Source organism: Pelodiscus sinensis, chromosome 2 (genome assembly GCF_049634645.1).
Source record: "Pelodiscus sinensis isolate JC-2024 chromosome 2, ASM4963464v1, whole genome shotgun sequence".
NCBI classification, from domain to species: domain Eukaryota; kingdom Metazoa; phylum Chordata; order Testudines; family Trionychidae; genus Pelodiscus; species Pelodiscus sinensis.
Window position 1 is genome coordinate 118,223,063 of NC_134712.1, and position 19,510 is coordinate 118,242,572.

General features: G+C 41.2%; 1 protein-coding gene across 1 annotated transcript in view; it reads right to left on the reverse strand.

The window, feature by feature from the left end:
- The window catches only part of PHLPP1 (PH domain and leucine rich repeat protein phosphatase 1), a 232,234-nt gene that overhangs the window by 99,517 nt on the left and 113,207 nt on the right, over positions 1 to 19,510 (reverse strand). Inside the window, exons 2-3 of the mRNA XM_014573530.3 lie at positions 15,419 to 15,615; positions 13,243 to 13,368 (exon numbers count right to left, since the gene is read on the reverse strand). Coding sequence (XP_014429016.3) covers positions 13,243 to 13,368; positions 15,419 to 15,615 — 323 coding nt within the window. The remainder of the gene's footprint in view (positions 1 to 13,242; positions 13,369 to 15,418; positions 15,616 to 19,510) is intronic.

The following is a 19,510-nucleotide window of genomic DNA, read 5'->3' on the forward strand; positions in this document are numbered from 1 at the left end:
TAGGCAAATTCCAGCAGCCCTGAGCTCTGCTGAACCAAACTGTCAACACACTTCAAGCAGCGGGAGCAGAAGTGCCCCCTCACAATCCTAGTTCCAACACCTATTAATATTGTTTGAAAAATGGAATAGTAACTTGAAAGGCAAGTGTGGGTTTTCAAACAAAAACTAGGCCCATTGTTTGTATTGCATTCAAAGAGCTAACCAGCATATTTTTTTAGGAAGTGTCATCAACGAAAGAACATACTATAAACCACTAACAGGAACTCCTAGATATCATTAGGGACCAAAGGTCTTAATATTCAAAGTTTCATACATACACACACAAAAAAGGAAGTTAAGATCCGGTGTGGAAACTGGAGGTTTTGTTTGTGTTTCAGAGCTTGAAATCACTAAAAAGGAAACAGTGGGTTTATTTTTAGATCTCCACTTCTAGAGGAGCATTATCTGTGTGTGAAGGAGACTGGTTTACTTAAAGCCATCTCAAAAGCCATAAAAAAGCAATTGTCAGAATTCAATGAGAGGCTTTAAATTAAAGACGCATCAATCTGAATGTGAAGAAACAGTCTGTGTATTGCTGTCACAAGAAGAATCTTATCCCTGATGCTGTTCTATACAGTATTGATTTGTTTCTATAAAATTTGTAACAGAGTGAAAATCCCATGGGGTAAAACAGGTCTGTATTTCTTACTTACTGAAAATTATACTCTTCCATAATGACTGAGCAAGCAATGTCTCAATCAGGGAGGTGCAAAGCATGAGGAACAAAGAAAATTGGGTCCAATTACTCTGAAGTGACCATTTATAATCACCACACAGAATGCCAGGAAGTATAGTTTAGGGCTTTTGTTTTTCCACTGGAAGATAATAAAGCTATACTATCAATGCTATGAATGTTAAACTACTATATCAAACAATATGTTAAGTTGCACAGGATTTTTCCCTTTTGCACATTTTCTATGTGCTTGTGCTGCTGTTTCCCCTGACTCCTGATATATGGCCAAGAGTTCAGAACAATAATTTTCAAGGTTGTCTCTGAATAGTAACTGCTGGAGAGCAGCTTGTATGCAACACACACCAACACCTTCTAGAAAAACCAAACTTATTGTAAAAGTTCCCTCATGCTTTGAATTATGTAGAAACAGTAAGGCTCCCTGTAGCTTCTGAAGATTCCAATAGGAGGGTGGAGAAACCACAAAGAATGGGCAGTACTAGCTAAACAGAAGTGGAGAGAGATGCCAACCTGAAAACTTTAGAGTTGTTTCAGTTTATTCAGCCACAAGCTTAATTGATCCAAACCTTTTCTACATTCTGTACTGGGATTGTTAATTTGTATTTGGAAAGCTCTGTGAAACCCAACCTTCTGCTCAGTTTGTATGGGAATCAAAATTTTAAACTTCCTTGTATTTGGCCATGTGTTTGTATCGGAGTTTAAAAATGAAATGCTAGTGATATCTGCTCAGTCTATAAAATGAAACCTATCGACACAATTTAAAATTTGATTACAGGCAACTTTTAATTTAGTAAGCAGATAGTGCCAAGGAAAAATGTTAACCTACTTGCTTATCTTTAGCTATGTCAAAAATAAATAAGTGCAACTGGCAATCAAAGCTACTTTGCTAATCAGTAACATGTGATTTCTTTGAATTCTCTAGCACTATTCCTGTAATTGGCACATCATAAGGCTACACACTGATTACATTTCTGTCACTCTTTTTGGAATATATTTTCAGTATTGACACCAAGATGAAAGATTTTTTAGGATATGAATAATTTAATAGTTTATTTCCATATAAATGCTTGATCTCTCTCTAGAGTCTTCAAAGCAGCATACAGCTAGTACCGTAGATGTTTACTTCTGTGCATGTTACAGAACAAAAGCCACTACATATATGCTACAATTAAGTACTGATACAGCCACTTCACCTTCAAACTATTTAAACAGACACTGCAAAGCATGGCTAGATAGAACACATTGCAGCCTCCAATATCACCCTGAAATCAACTGCCTTTTTTTAAAAAAAGAATTAGAATAAAAGAGAAAGACCAACTGCCCAGTTAGCACATCAGTACTAGAAGGTCTTAAATACACTTAAAAAATCATTTTGTTAAGAGTTTCCTGAAGCTGCTGCTGAGGGATCCTAGGAAGTAGGATATCTAAATTCTACTGCAATGTTCCCATCTTCACTTATCTCATGAATGCTGTGCTGCTTAAGTGGAACACCAAACAAACAAACATACATCATGGTTTACTTTTCTTTTTTCCAATTTTCAACAAAGTTCAACACAAATGTGTACTAGAAAAGATGAAAAAGGATAGTGTTGCCAGATGGTTTCAACAAAAATACCAGACACATTTGACATTACATCACTATTTAGACCACATTTTATTTAGAAAATACCGGACACATTTTCTCATTTATATTTTCTCAATTTGTTTCCCTGAACAGAAAGCTCAAATACTGGACTGTCCAGGATACCTGGCAACCCTAGCAAAGGATGGGAGATCAAAACAGCCAATCTCAATCACTTCTAGAACAAGTCCAGCTAATACCTTAGACTTTTTTTTTTTTTAATTTAAAGTCTAGAGGCAACCACTTGCCTCAACACCAAAGGTGAGCAATAATTTTTGCAGGAGGGCCACTTCATGAATTTCAGTACATTGCTGCGGGCCTTGGAGAAAGAGGCAGGGCTGGTGACTACAGCAAGACAATAGCTATGTGAGAGTGAGACACTGCGTATGAGACAGACTGACTGACACAGATTGACTGTGTGCAGCAGTGTGTATGTGGCACAGACTGGGGGTGAGAGACAGTGACACGGAACGTGTGTGTGCTGTCTACGGCTGGGTAAGTTTGTGAGAGAAGCCAGGCTCTGTCTCTTTAAGGGAAATCGGTCGAGCTCCGTTAGCTCCCCCCCTCTCCTGCTCTGCACTCATCTGAGTCACTTACCTACACTTCAGATTGGAGCACCTCCACTGTGTGTCTCCCTCTCCTGACTCCTGCTCTGCAGAGATGAGACAAGGGGGAAGAAGGGGCGGCACACCCTGACTTCAGTACTCCCCTCCATCCTTCCCCTCCCCACTACTCTGCTCAGCTAGCAAGAGAATCCTGGGACCACCTTGGCCACAGGATGGAGCAAATTGGGGGGGGGGGGGGGGATTGAACACATGCTGCCAGTTGTAAGTATGTACTTCAGCTGAGCAGGCTAGAGAGAAATGCGTGGTAGGCCAGATCCAGCCCCTTAGCCTGATTTTGCCCAACTCAATAAAGAGAGTGTGAGTGAGTGAGTGTGTGTGTTTTTCATGGTTACTAGTCCCTATTAGCAAATGTGAACATACTGGATTAAAGCCATACAAAGCACTTTTCTAATGTTTACTGACATTTTGAAGAGGAATTACTAAACCATCATTAAGTTTTTCCAACCACAATTTGCAACACATACACTTGGAAGGTTTGCCCCCCAAGTATTCTCTCTCTCTTAGAGCACTGCTTCGGAACTGAAAGTACAGTAGAACCTCAGGGAAGCAAACCCCTTGGGAATGAAAGCTGTTCACAACGCTTAAGAAAGCATTATTTTTTCCCAAAAGTTTAAAAAATATGACTTAATACTGCTTTGAAACATAATGGTCTTTCTAGCTATCTTAAACACAGAAAAAAAGTTTCCTTACCTTGTAAAAAAATAAATAAAGCTTTCCCTTTAAGTAGTTTACATTTACTATAGTACTGCACTGTACAGTATTTGCTTTTTTAGTCTCTGCTGCTTGCCTGCATACTTCCAGTTTAAAATTAGGTGTGTGGTTGACCAGTCACCTCAGAACTTTGGTGTTCATTGTGACGAGGGATGTCAACCAGTCAGTCAACTTTACAATTAACCGGTAAACCTAGGCTATCAGTTAATCTTGTCTACTGCTTGCATTCCACCCCTTTGCTGCCTCTGTACCAAAAACCAGTTCCCCCTCAGCAACACCTCCATAGCGTCACCCATCAGAGGCAGCAGCACAGGTGGAAGGCTGCTGCAAAGCAGCCCTGTCTGCCGCGAGCCAGGACACACTGCAGAGCAGCCTCTGTCTATGGGGAGCTGGGACACACTGCCCTCCTCCTCTCCCCCCGGTGGACGGGGCTGCTGCCAGACCAGCCTGTCCTTAGCCAACCTGCAGCATCCTCTGTCCATAGGGAGCTGGGACCCCACACACAGGGGCTGCTGCCAGGGACCTGCTTCTATATCAGATGCAGCAGTGCAGGAGCAGCAAGCTGCCAGGCTGTGCGGGGAGCTGTTTTTTTAAACCAGCTCCCCTCCTGGACTGGCTCGTTCCTGGCACCCCATGTTGCTGCCTGACACAGACTATTGAATAGTCATGTACCTACCAAGATTTCATGCAGTTACATGACTATTCAATTACCCAATATCTAACATCCCTAGTTGTGACTGGGTGCGGTCACAGAAGACCCCTTGGAATTGTTCCCCAGGGTGCTATTATGCCACTGACACTCACCTTCTTGCTCTCTGGGGCTCCCTACCATCCTGTCCTGCTGGGCCAGATTCTGTGCCCTCCTTCCCCTCTGACAAGGCACAGAGTTATTACCACCCTCCCTCCTCTCCACAAAAGAGCAATGCAGACTGAGAGAACGCGATACTAGGGTACAACACCCTGGCCACCAACCCGCGAAAGGGATCAAAATCTCAAATTTGTCTCTCTCAGAGTAAAAGTTTTACTAAAAGAAAGTTAATGAGGATGTTCACACTGTCAATGAGATATGCACACTGGCTGTCATCCCCCTTCTGCCCCCGGTATCAATTTACACTAGGCCTATTAGTAAACTAAATTTGAATTAAATACAAACAGTAGGATTTAAGTGGTTGCAAGTGAAAACAGTCAAATCAAGTTACCAAATTAAAATGAAAATGCATAGCTAGCTCTAATTCACAAAAAAAAATTATTGCAAGCAGATTTTTATTAGTGATGAGTATAACCAATAAGCTGATGCTTATGGGTAAAGGTATCTGTTACACTCAGCCATTTCTTGAGGAGGCAGCTTCAAGGCAGCAGGGCAGCAAACCAACTTCCCCAGGTGTCAGGAGGCGAAGGCTGCCTGACCTGCTCCCAAGTAGGTGGCAAGGGCTACCCAACCCATTCCAGGGACTGGGCTGGCAGAGACTGGGCTGGTAGCGACTGGCGGCCTTGCTCCTGGGGAGGTTTCGCTGCAAGCTCTGCAGTATAAACGTTTTCAGCAGTTACACAGTTATCCTGTTATATGATTCTTAACATCCCTAAAGAGCTGTTCTTGATCTAGGCATCATCTCTGACCTGAAGATGATCTTTTACTCTGACTTGGGTCCCCATCCCTCTTTTGGAGTGTATCACGCCAGCCAAAGATCAAGGCTGATAAATAGTTCTCTCCCCAGTGAGGGAATTTAAGCAAGGGGAGGTTTTCTTCTACATTCTCCTTTCCATGGAAAATTGCCAGAGTCAAAAAATGGAATCCCAATACCAAGTGATATGGTCACATGTCTTACTAGTCCCATCACCTTTGGGCTTACAGGACAAACAAGGCTGATTACAAGTCATTAAGTTGATCACCCAGTCATTAATGAGAGCCACTGGAAGCCTTAGCCCATTTAAAACTACTCCATTTCATACTTGATATTTCAATACAAGAAATGCACCAAAATAGGATGTACAGATCCAGCAGAATATAACATTAAACTTGATAGATTACATGAGGTACTTTGTTTAAAACATCTCAGAGTAATACATATTTAAAGTAAAACTTCCTACAGAATGGGGAGGGGTTACATTCATACCTCTCAGGTTCTACTGTAGCAGGTAGAACCCCACTTCTTCTGGGGCATACACAACTAGAAATGCTGGTGTATGAGCTAATGACACTTCATAACCCTGGTAAAGCTAAATCAACCAGAACCACATAGCTCTATAGAGCAAATCAAGACCAGATTAATCATTAGGCCCAGTAAGCTCATGCATAAGGTCCCTGATTCTGGCTGCCACATGGTACACCAGAACTTAAATAGTTCACTTAGTTCTGGAACAAAAGTATTAAGATGTAATTCAAGTTGAGAATTTACAGTAAAACATCTTGTGATGTATTTTAGCCTCTATTACAAACATTCACAATTTTAACTCCATCTTAACATAGTTTGACTCTACATATGATCAGCCCATCCCACTGTTCAAATGTGTGCAAGGGCATACTATGCAAACCTGTCTGAAAGCCATTAAAAATAAACAGAAAATATATTAAGGGTAGAAGCAAAGGCAGTGCAGTCTCTGTCTGAATGGCCCTTGTTTTTATTTTGAGTACTGGTTAACATTAAGAATTCAGCTTTTTAAAGAAGCAACAGCATAGGCATGTTTTCCATGATCTTAACTTCTAGGCTTTAACTGATAACTAACGATATGCAGAATTGGAATTGATTTTGGTCTCTGAAATAAAATAAGAAATGGAACTGAACTCAGTTATTAGATGCAAACAATTCACCCATTTTAATTGATGGAAGCTTGAAAAATCAGTTTCCTTACCAATTTTTTTCTATTGCATTGCAGATTCAATTTATGACAAATTATGATTTTTTGACATTTTATTGTAAGAGTCATGTAGCCATTTTCCACACCCTCCTTATAAAAATGCTGTCCAAGCAAGCCATAATTTTGAAAACTTACTTTGCAAAGAAAGCTGCTTGAGTTACATAGAAGTGCACAAGACCATCTGAAAATCTTTCTTGAAGGATATACAGTAGAAAGCTGTTATTCAGCATATTGTGGGAATACTGGGTGCTGGTTAATTAAATATTCCGGTTAACTGAGAATTACACTTCACCAATGGCATACCAATTTTTCAAAGAATTAGAATACAGTAAAATGACTAAAGTATAAATAGTATACAAGTACTCACTAAGGATGTTAAGAGGCAGGTAAACGGCTAATCAACTACAAACTGTATCAACTACGATTAGTGGATAAGGGAAGGCGCTCTGTCCTGGCTTGTGACGGGTCCAGGAGATACCCTTGCTGCAGCTCTACAGTTTAAACGTAGCAGGAGACGGGTGCACAGGCAGCCTAGTTCCTACTACATTTAAACTGCAGAAGCACAACAGGGATAAGTCCCAGACTAGGGATGTTAAATTCCAATTAATTGGCTTATCGAATAGTCGATGCAGTTTGCATTGACTATTAGATTAGTCAATAAGGGCACCTGCGCCCTTAAAGTGTAGCAACAGCCCCAAGGCTGTTGCTACACTTCAAAGGCAAAAGCGCTGCCAGGAGCATGGGGCCAGCAGAGAACTCAAGCGGTCCCACACTGGGCCCAAGCTCCCTGTGGCATTTCAAAGTGGCAGCACCACATCAAGCCTGGGCCAGCAGGGAAGTCTCCAGCTAGCGGCATTTCAAAGTGGCAGACCTTGGGCTCCACTCAGCACTGCTGCTTTGGGTGGCCAACTATCTGGCATTTGTTTATCGGCTAGTCGTTCACATCGCTATCCCAGACCCGGTATGAGCCAGGATTGAGCAAGCCCAGCTCAGTCCCAGCTTGCACTAGGTCTGGGAGCTACCCCCACCAGAGCTCTGCATTTTAAATGTAGTAATAACCAGCTCTTACTATGTTTAAAATGCAGAGTGGCAGCTAGGGTAGCTCTTGGACCTGTTGTGAGACAGGACTGAGCCAGGCTTGCCCAGTTCTGGCTTGCACCAGGTCCAGCAGGCACGTGGACAGAGACTGCTTCTTGGCAGCCTCCCCTGCCCTCCTCCCACCCCATGTTGCTGCCTGGCGGCACCGCAAAGACAGTACTGGGGGAGGGGGTGTGTATGTGGCTTTTAAGCTGGCTCCTCCCAGCACCAGCTCCTATTCTCCCCTCCCTCCCCTCTGGCTGCCTCTGTGAAATGCAAGTAGTTGAGTAGTCGACTCAACTCCCTGATAAGTCTAGACTACTCAGCTAGTTGCTTACATCCCTAGTACTCACCAATACAGCAGTAGTATTGCACTTCAGAGTGACTGGCTTCTTGAAGCATGCATGTGCGTATGAGTAAAGTTTTCCCTACAGTAGGTTATCTTATGACACTTCATACCACTATGGCCAACTGATGATGTACACTCAGATCACTAAAAATGAACACTAAAACTATACTGAACATGATATTAATGATTCACAAGGCACTTCAGGATCTTGTAGTGCCTGGGAGGGGGGGGGGGGGGAGAGAGGGGTGTCATCATCAAAATCAATTATCATTGTAGATATAGATGCTGGGAACAGGAGCAGACAAGAATGTCCACAGACTGGATGCGACCCACCAAGCTTTTTGATCTGGATTGTGGTTGTCCTGCTGCTCCCCATCCCCCAGGCAGATCAAAGAACTGGAGAGAGGGGAGCAGTCTCCCCTCCTCCCTCAGGGGCATGCCATACCTAGAGGGAACCGCCAATTATTAAAAATAGGGGTAGGGGGACAAAGAATTCATGCGCTCTCCTACCCCCAGGCCCTGATCAGCCTGGGGGAAGCTCACAAAGCCTTCCACTGATGGGACTGCGGGTGTGTAGAGGCAACCACATTTTGTTCAAAACAGTTGGCAGTTCTCTCTAGGCACCATAAGCCCCTGGTAGGCAGGGATGGGGGGCAAAGTCTTCATGCACTCCCCCACCCCCAGACTAATCAGGGTCTGTGGGAGGGGGAACACAAGTCTCCTGGTACTGCCCCTTCTGCCCGGCCCACGACCACTTCTGAAATTCACCAAGTGGCTCTCCTTTAAAAATTATTGCCTATCCCACTGTAGGTGATAAGATCATTACAGATTCAGCACAATGACACACACTGGAAGCTTTTTTTAAAATAAATTGCTGATTTTGGCTTGCTTACTTGTCTTCTTCCTCTTTTACATAAGAGTGTAACTGCATAGCGTGCTGAGCAGTCCCAGTTACTAGACTGAAGATTTGTATTGGAGATATCAGAAATGTTGCTTAATTGAGCTTTCTAGTTAACTGAGTGCCACCTAACAGAACTTTTACTGTATAAACAATACTATCCAATGGATTTTCAATTTAAGATTATAGTAATTGAAAACCAAAAGTTCCTAACCGTCAGGGTAGTCAAACACTGGAATAAATTGCCCAGGGAGGTTGTGGAATCTTCATCTCTGGAGATATTTACGAGTAGGTTAGATAAATGTCTATCAGGGATGGTCTAGACAGTACTAGGTCCTGCCATGAGGGCAGGGGACTGGACTCTCAAGGTCCCTTCCAGTCCTAGTATTCTATGATTCTATGGTTGATTAAGTCAAACTGAAATTTTAATGCTGTGATCTCAACCTGGGTATATTAAGTTTATTCTTCATTTTATTTGTAATACACTAGTAAGTAGAAGTTTTCACTGGCATTGATCAGGACACAGATACAACAGACAGATAGTATTTAGGGACACAATTTTATTTCCAGACTATGCTTTACAGATGCTAAAGGGCTTTTGAACACTAGTGAATATAATAATTCTGAGTATTAATAACTACTGAAATAGCTGACACTAAGCAAGAATCTATTTCAAAACAACTTCACTAACTATTTGAGTATTAGGAATGTAAAAGAGCAGTCGATTAGTCAACTACCTGATAGTCAGATTGTATCAAGTATTAGTCATTTACTTGCTACTTAACATCCTTATTGAGTATTCTCATTAGGACTAGAAATGTCATACCTCCCCAGTCCCAAAAAGCCTTCATTTGAAAAGGGATAGCATTTTAAATGTCACTCCTATACAGGACATTCAATCTGTCACAAGTTGCATCTAAAAAACTAACAACCAGTTAAAGATTAGATAATTCTCTCCACCCCCACATCCCAAATAGTTTACTTTTCAGGGTGGGGAACGTCTGGAGGACCGGAGGCCGCTGACCCACAGAAAAATCTTTAAGGGGCCACACAAAAAGAAAGATACTCCCCCACCCCCACAGTTGACTGTGTGTGCTTCAGCCCTGCAGCTGGGTGGCAAGAGGCTCGAGTACCAGTGTGAACTCCCCACGGCTCTGGGGGGAAGAGAGCCCAGGGCCTCAGGGGTCAAAGCCATCCAAGATAAGGGCTGCGTCCAGCCCCCAGGCCTTAGATTCCCCGTTCCTGATTTAAAACAGTACCGTTTGTATTTTGTGTTCCATTTGCCCAAGTGCTTCACATAGGGTAGGACCTGAAACCAGTTTTAACTGGACTGGCTTTCAGATTAATAGCATCCTTTAATATAAATATAGAAATGGAATTATAAAACTAGGGTTTATTTTGCTGCACAAAGATCCCTTTGACTAACCCACAGAATTGGTCGATTCCTGACATCCTTCCCCTTTGTACATGTAATCAAGGAAATGTTTGCTTCATCTTCTAAAATGAATTCTGCTAGTAGTGGTATTAGTAACCAAAATATTCAAATTTATGGTGGTTGTTACTCTGACTAGTTTAGTAACATACTATCAGGGCCGGATTTTTTTTTGGGGGGGGGGGGGGGGGCTAGCTGGGCACCTGATTGAAGTGGTAAGGGGAACTGCGTGCCCAGGACTGTGCATGCGCCGCGTGCTCGCTGCCCAGGGCTATGGCTCGGTCCGGCACTACATACTGTTCTGTTATTGCATGATATATCCCACATGAATACATTTGTCTGAGCTGGTATCACTGGTTTTCCATGTTTATCTTTCAAAACAATTTAAAGAAGATTTATTTTAATACATTTTAAATCCTGTCTGAATAATGACTCTACAAAGCAGCTATATTATTGGAACAGAGAATCGAATTAGATCAAAGTGTAACTATGAAACACAGATTCTCAATTTTTCATTTGCTATATGCTGTCAACGTACTGAAGCATTGAACTGTCAATTAATATTACCGACTTTCAGTTCTGGTACTCAAAGCCTTGTAGTGCTCTGAGCTTGGAGTTTGCCCTCCTACATTTAAAAAAGAGAAGAAGTCATGATTATATGGGAGATATCCTCATTTTGGCAACATTCCCAATACTGTTAGTCATATGGGTGAGACAGTGCAAGGGAGAAGCACAGCATGGTACAGAACAAGCCTATGCTGTCAGTAGCTCAATGGGACTTTCTGGCCATTTATTCCTACTTCTGAAGTTCATTGTTTTATGCTGTTTATCCTCACTCATGAGATCTGTCCTTCATTCACCCGCTGTCAGAGCCACAGGAGATGAAAGAACACTTGTCTTTTATAAAGATCCACTGAACAACAAGAACAAGCTCAAAACTGCAATCAGATCATACCCAAAAGCACGCACATCTTGGCTTCACAACTAAGTAGTCAGGGAGGTTTAGGTAGGTGTTCCAGTGTCAGAGTGATTCAAAATCCTAAAATAGATGAACAACTAGAAAACGCACAAAGGGTATTCCATGCAGGGAGAAAAAACAACAAACATTAATTGCCCAAAGAGGATACAATTCAACACAATTTACTATAAAAGCATAAAATTAACAATCCTCTGAAAAGACCAGAACTTCAAACAAACATTCACTAGATAAAATATACTACCTTGTGGAAAAAAAGACAGATTGAAAATGATCTAGAGTGCCCTAAATCCCTTCAAAAAGCATTACACAAACTACTTTAACACAATAAAGAGCATAAAAACTGTTAGTCCCTTACTAAATTTAGAATAAATACACATTAAAAACCACAGTGGCATACCAATGAGAAAATATATAACCAGCGTGACAAAAGAACTAAAACATTTACCATTCACTACACAAGATACATGAGTATGAGCTGTAATCAAACATCACAAAGAACCCAACTAAAGGAGAAGATGGGAAAAATTAGTATAATAGAGAAAGACAATTGCAGAAACCATTTCTCAAGAAAAGGTAATATGGCACCAAAGAGTAATGCAAATGAGGGATGTTAAAATGCAGTTCAATGGAGGGAGGAGCTTTTAAGCAGGCTCCCCACACACACTAGCTCCCATTGGCCTCCTCCCGCCCCTGCACTGCTGCCTCCGATACCAAAGCAGCAGCATGGGGTGGGGTGGGGGTAGGGAGGCACCGCATGTAACCATCAACATTAACCCTTGAGTCCAAGCTCATCGGTTAACTATGTACCCGTTTACACTTTCACATACCTAATACAAATGGTGTAAAAATCCCTAAATTCTGTTAGCAAAGCCTGCTCTAACATGTGAGATATATTTAAGTCTGGAGCTCCACTTCAACATGCTCTGAGATTTCATTTCTGAACATGGGTGGACCTTCCCACCACACACACTCCTATGGTAAGGCATGGACAGGAATCTAAACCTGTTTGGACCGATTCACAAATTTTAAGACTGATGTTGAATGTGTTTTAGATATCAGCTTAGTTAGCTGTCCTTATTTGCCCATTGTATTGTGGGATTTCTATTCAATTATTTCATTTTCTTTTAGTCTGAAGTTCCCTTGTATCCTCAGTATCACCAGTCCACTTGCCTAGCTTTCCTTACTTCTCCACTGCACACTTCTTTTGCTATCTGAGTGTCAGGAGAAAAAGCAGGGCTGATTCGAACTCTGCCACAACTGCTGTTCAGATCTACTTTACTGAAGAATGGGAGAACAGATCTTGCTGAACAGGGTCCTCACTTCTGCTGTGTCTTTCCAGCAACAAGCAAATGCAAAAGGAGCTCCAAAATGGCTGGGAAAGCCACCAGCTCACCTACAGGGTAGGCTGCTCCATTTGATGAGAAACTAGCACAGGGAGGGCTATAAAAAGTGATCTGACTGCATAATCAATTTTAGCTCTAATACTCTAGGTATTGAATAGGTGCCAAAATAAATGGACACTAGAGAACACTAATGATTGATCAGCAATAGGAAATATGTTGATACCTAGCCAATCACAAGCTTTAGCCATTTTAAAAACAGAAGTCAAGTACTACATTCCAAACAAAAAACTCCACAACTGGTACTTCTAGCACTGTCTTCAGTGGCTTTACATTTCTTGCATTACTTCAGCTTTCATTACTTTTCATATTGACATTTTGGAAGGAAACATGTTACTGAGCTTCTCCACTCTAATGACCTTGTTCCCTACTTTAAGGAGCTGCACCAAGATGAGGGAAAGAAGGAAAATCTGGCTAGTATTCTTTATTTACACACTGCAGGCAAATGTAGCTTAAAAACCCCCAAACCCTCAGTCCTGTTACAAGTACACAACTGTTCATTCTGGTGAAAATGAGCAACATTCAAAAGCAAGGAGAACTCTAGTTACTAAAGGTGCTCTTACCTTTGATGCTTGTCGAAGCCACCGTAAGTACTCTGTGAAGGTATCAAAACAAATGTAATAGGTCTGGCTCTGAGGTCCAGAGGAACTAAATGCTAAACAGTGCTGGTGCTTTTTCACTTCTTCCACCTGTATTTAAATAAAGACAAAATAATTACTGTATAAAATTTTGAAAGTGTCAGTGTGCAACTAGCAAACGCAAAATGAAGCCGTGAAAAGGAGGAGCTGCTCAAACACCTCTTAAGTATTGTTAAGCCTGGAATCTAATTAATCCAGTGTCAAAGAGCCACAAAACCACTGCAAGCAACAGATTAAGAAACATGAGCTGTTTAACAGGACTTTCGAATTAAAGTTATATAAACGTACTGTTAGACCTGAAGATCTGGATAATTCTAAAGACTTGAATATTTTAAGATTTTTCCAAAATTAAACTGCCATCAAGCCAATTATTTTCTGGCATTTAAAAATATTGTATTTACCATATGCCTCTTACTGTGAAATGGAATGGGAGATATGTAAATCTGATGGGTTGAGGGTAGGGCAGGGAATAGACAGCAGTTTGGCAATAGATCTCTTCCAGTTTAAACAAGTATTTGCTGATAAGCCTTCAACAGTAGAATTTGAAACAAAAAAAATGTCCTGTTATTCGCTGCTCCTTTTACACAAAAGCCAAGTGTGTAAGAACAAGTCTTCACTTTTCTCTTTTTTGCTAGTGGTCTTCAGCAAGGTATAAAGAGGACCTGAAAAGAACTCCCTGGAACAAAAAAGTAAAAGCATTTTCTTGTGAAAGTTGCTTTTATACATGCAACACAAATGTGCCAAGAATATATATTTTAGTTTTGATCTTCATCAGTAAAAATTTACCTTTAAAAAGGAAATGACACGGTCTCCAAAATGTTCCTGTGATGTTTTGAATGTGTTTTGCAAACCAGGAAGTGCAGGAGGATTTAAGTGGGTGAAGGAGAATATTTTTGAATGATTTTTTAAAAAATAAAATGTCTTGTGTTCCAAATGTCTCCCACCCATGCCTAGATAGTGGAGGCTTTCAGCAAATATTACCAGGCTTGATTCAATTTTCATTTTATGTCTGTATTCTACCTTCAACTTCACCCCTTACACATAAGCAATTCCTACAACATACAGAAGACAGATAAGCAAATAAATACTTTTTGCCAATTCTGTGAACAAAACCATTTAATGGCTCAGAAGCTCTTATCTTGGATGTTAGGATTTTTCCCTACTCCTCCCTTAGGGCCTCCTTAGAGATAACAGCAGGCCTTGGAATGCTGAATCTCGCACTTCCTACGTGCAGCATTGAGGATTACTATCTGCTGCTGGGAAGAGGATTTTCTGGAATAGCCGTTTGTATTTCTAATGACACAGAGAAGTGCCAGTCCAGGAAGAAAATTCTTGTATGAATAAGGTGGAGACGGGAGAGGAAGAAAAAAGTTTGAGCTCCACACAACTAGACTTGGTATATAAATGGCCTACTACAGAATATTAAAATGGAACTCTGAAAACTGACTTTGTAAATATGTCAGACTTCTATGTTTATTGTGTCTTAATTTCAGTATCACGTGTGCTAGTACTCAAGGTTAAAAAAAAAAAGCAGCATTCACTGTCTAGCCCTGTAAAATCAGTCTGTGGTCCAAAAATCAAGTAAGATGCTTTTCATTTTGTGAGTCACAACTAGTAATGAAGGTTTGTCAGGTCATATTGGGTCTCCAGTTGCTCCCATATAACCCCCCATTGTCTTCAGGCCTGTTTCACAGGTGTATCTGATTGAAATAAATTCTGTTGATGCACAAAAAATATAAACCAACACACTCTTTTAGCAAACAAGTAGCATGAGCAAGAGCAACACAGACTGAAATTGCTACACATACATAGAACAGTAAATACTATGTGAAAAGAAGAGATAATGATTCCACACACAACCATTGAATTGCCACTCCCTGATTTTTTTCTATTTTTAAATGTCAGTGTTTTGCCAGGAGATAAAAATGAAGCAGAGAAGCAAGGTAGAAAGTGGTATATGCAAAGTGTTTTAACTATCAGACGCCACAGATTACAAACTCTTTGGGACAGGAACCCGTGTCTGAAAATCACCATGCATCTCTACAGCACTGAACAACAAGATAGGTGAGCAGCCTCAAGCATTACCAAAAAAAACCCTTACTTTTCCACCAATTAGAGGGAGAACGTGCATCTTTCCAGTTTGGCTTTCTTTCACCGATGATACGATTAGGCACGTCCCACAAAGGATAACTTGGCGCCTTGTCCATCTGTTGACTGGCAAATGCATTTTCCCTTTTCGAACATTGTACATTCCTGAGAGCTGAATCCGTTCAGAGTTGCCAGTGCTGTGGGGCTTTCCTGAAATAGAAACAAAAGCAGACACTTTACAGCTACTGTTTTCCTTTTTCAATCACTCTTCATAATGTTGAGCACAATCTGACAAATGTCAACCAGCTCCAAAGCCAAACCTCTAAATAAGGAGATTTGAGCACTGTAGTATCAATACATGGATACTAACTGGTATACTTCCCTTTCTTCAGTATTAGTCTTGTAGTTTTGGTACATTTAAATATTTGCCCAGATTTAAAAAGTTAATTTTTTGCATCTTCTGCTTTACAACTAGATACAATATATTTTCTTGCCTCTTCTGAATCAATGCCAAAATCTTACTTACCCATCCCCAGTAATTAGATTAGAAGACCATGTAATATGAATTTGAAAACTTGTTTAATAGTATTAAAAGTGTTCAGAGACTTTGAATGTTTGCTATTCAATAGAGGTTGGAATTCATTTCAAGCATCTCTGGATGTTACTGTTTCAGTCTGACTGAACTCTCAAGAAGGCCATAGCATAGCATTGATATTTTGCATACTGTATTACAAACTGCAGACAGAGGGAAAAAACGAGCAGTCCAAATCAGTGACCATGCGGATACATTTTCAATGTGAAATGTATTACAAAGCTCTCTTTCAGAAGAGAACGCCATCTGACAGTGACATTCAGTGGCCACATGGTGCAACAGATTATGGAACTTGAATTTTTAGGCCTCAGGTGGAAAAGATTTTCATTGTCTCACTATGGTATGAAGTGTTTTAAATTACCACCACCAAAGCTGTCATTACTCATCCAAAGACAAGCCTAGGACTGCAGTAACAAGGTTGCTGCAAGTCAGGACAGAGATGCAATCAGATGTATGATACAATGGTTAAATTTGCTAGTACTATGTTTGGTTTTAGTGAGACTTTTCTGACAGCATATTTTAAAAAGAAAGATTTTTGCTGTGGATAAAACAGAAGCAGTAACTCTAATCAGTTTCGTCATACCTAGACAAAAAAATTGATAATATGAGCACTCTAGATTAATCTATAAAGCATGAGATTAAGAGAAATCTTAAACACTAATTCCCGAAAAAAAAATCTGAATTCCCACAATGCTGGGGAATTATAGCATGTAGATTTGGATCACGTCAGCAAGAGCCCACACTTGAAAAAGTTAAGTTGTGGTGTAGAAACTTTCTTTCTTTTTCAAGGGTTGATCTCTCTCACCAAGTCATCTTTTTCATATTAGCCACAGGGGGCACAGCTGGGGAACTACTGAAAGATTTGCCAGTAACAGGTAGCAGTGGGGGAGCTTCATTGCTGCCCCAAATGCTAGAGGCATAAGATACGCAGGACACATCTACCCCAAAGTAATTTTCCCCAATGCCAATTGTAACCATCCTTTTCCTTTTAAAATCTGTTTAAGTCCAAACTTGGTACACTTTGTGCCAGTTTTGCTATGCTATAATAAACACTGGCATTTAGGCTACTGTCTGCCTGTTTAGAATTGCAAGAATGCTGCTGTCATTTAAAAGAATACTCCATTGCCTCCCAATTTCTGGCACTAATAATAATTGACATTCTGAGATGGCTCTGACTAGTATCCAACTCAAAACCCATCAGAAGCTGGAGACATGCCTATTAAGTCCAATAGCACATTGAAAATGAGGATATAATGTGTAATCAGTTAGAATTTGATCCAAGGAACTTGCTTTGGCTAGAACTTCTTTATTGTATGAACCCAATATCAAATGTCATGAACCTAGCACAGTACTGAGAACCAATCTTCTGGAATCATCTTCAAAGGGCAACTCCGATGTTTTGAGAGCTTCCATTGTAAAAGAAATTTTAAAAAACTACCTTGATGTAGTTCGTGTGTATAGCTACGGGAGTACTAGGAATGTGAATCAATATTGTGCCACCATTGTGTTCGGTGTTACACAAAAGATGACACAAAGCTTTCTGTGAAAGGATTAACAACTAAACCAGACTCAGAACTCCTTTAAGGAAAGTCAAACTAGACCACCAATACTGCTGCTACGTGAAGATCATATTACTATAGACAAGCTCTACAACAGTGGTCACCAACCAGTAGATCGGGATCTGACAGGTTATCCTGACTGGTTTGGCCAAAATGCTGGCACTTCAGCTGCCCCTTCCCCCACTGCTACATATTTCCCGCCTTTTGCCTTGGAGCTTGCCTCTCACCCACTTCCCCCCCCCCTCCCAAATTCTATCTCCACAGAAAGGATGGGGGGAGGGAACAGGGCTTGGGATGGAGGAAGTTTGATGGCTGCTTTTGAGAGCGCTGCAGGGCCAGAGGAGGGGGGAGCCTTACTCTAGCCTCACTACACCACCACCCAGGAGCAGCCTGAAGCAAGCAGTGTCCAGCTGGAGCCAGAATCCCCAACCCCTGCCCCAGTCATGAACCCTCTCTGCACTCCCAAACCCTGAGCCCCTTGGATCCAAACTCCCTTACACAAACTGTACCCATAACCCTCCTGCACTCCAAATCCCTGCCCCAGGCTCAGTTCAGAGCCCCTCACACTCCAGATCCCTTAGCCCAACCCTCTGTCCCTGCCTAGTGAAAGAGGAAGGATGGAGTGAGCAGAGGCAGGACCTCAGAGAAGGGGCATGAAGGATGCGGGGCAACTGTATTTGGGTCTGAGGTAGATCCTGGATTGCATTTAAATTCAAAAGGTGATCTTGTGCTTAAAAAGGCTGGAGACTACTGCTCTACAAGATATCTACAGAGGTCATGTTGCTGCTACTTGGCAGAAGTGTTTGGCAGTCTAGAGCCAAGATATGAAGGTCAATTGTCTTCAAGCAAACGAGGCTATACCAGACCAGAGACTACACTGTTACACTTTCATAAACAATAATTCTCTGACTAAAGTCAGTGCTGTTTATTTAATGTAGTAAACACACAGGCCCATCCTCCAAAGGTAACTACTTGCAAGAAGAGTATAGAAAGAATCAATGAGAGAACAAACCCAGTTAACATCCATCACCACATCTCAGCCAACTATGTTGGAGGAGAGTTTGTGTCATGGTTCTCTCCATTTTATAATATGGATATCTTTCAATAGATCATCAAGAAAAATTCTCACTACCGGTCCTCCATTTGACCCCACAACATTAAACAAAACATTAAACAAAACTTAGAAGTTTAAAATCTATAGGACCTGACAACTTGCACCCCTAGGTTTTAGAATAATTGGCTGAGGAACTCAAACACTGCTCTAGATTTTTAACAGATGTTGGAATACTGGGAAGTTCCAAAGGGCTGATAAAAGGCTAATATATCATTATTTAGATGAGGTAAGTGGAAAGACCTTGGAAACTATAGGCCAATTAGCCAAAAACTGATTCCAGGTAGAGTGCGATGTCAGTAAGAAAAATTAAAAGGAGGGTAAATAGAATTAGTGCCAAATCAACGAACTTCATATTTTTCATATTAGAAGTAAGAGTAACATGGCTTCTGCGAAGTGTTCCACTTAATACCATGTAAAGATCTAACTAACAAAATAGAAAAGATCAACATAGCACATTATATGTATTTAAAACGGGCTAACTGATCAATCTCAAAAGGCAACTGTACATGGTGAATCATCCTCTTAAAAGAGGTTCTTCTAAAGGGGTTCCTCAGGGATCCTTTCTTTGCTAAATGCCATTCAATATCTTCACGCATACCAACACTACTAAAGCAAGTCAACAAGTTACGGTCACCTACAGCCATCTCAGCAATTAAAATTGCCATTCATATCCACAGCATATCTTTCTGTTCCATATCTTTGTTGACAGGACGTGCTCTCAGCAAGAGTGTGTCCACCAACTTAATTGTGTGGGGCACTGACAGCAGGAGCTCTCTTCTCCCCCACCCGGGGGCTGACAACCCTAGGGCTACGTCTACACTGGCCACAATTTCCGGAAAA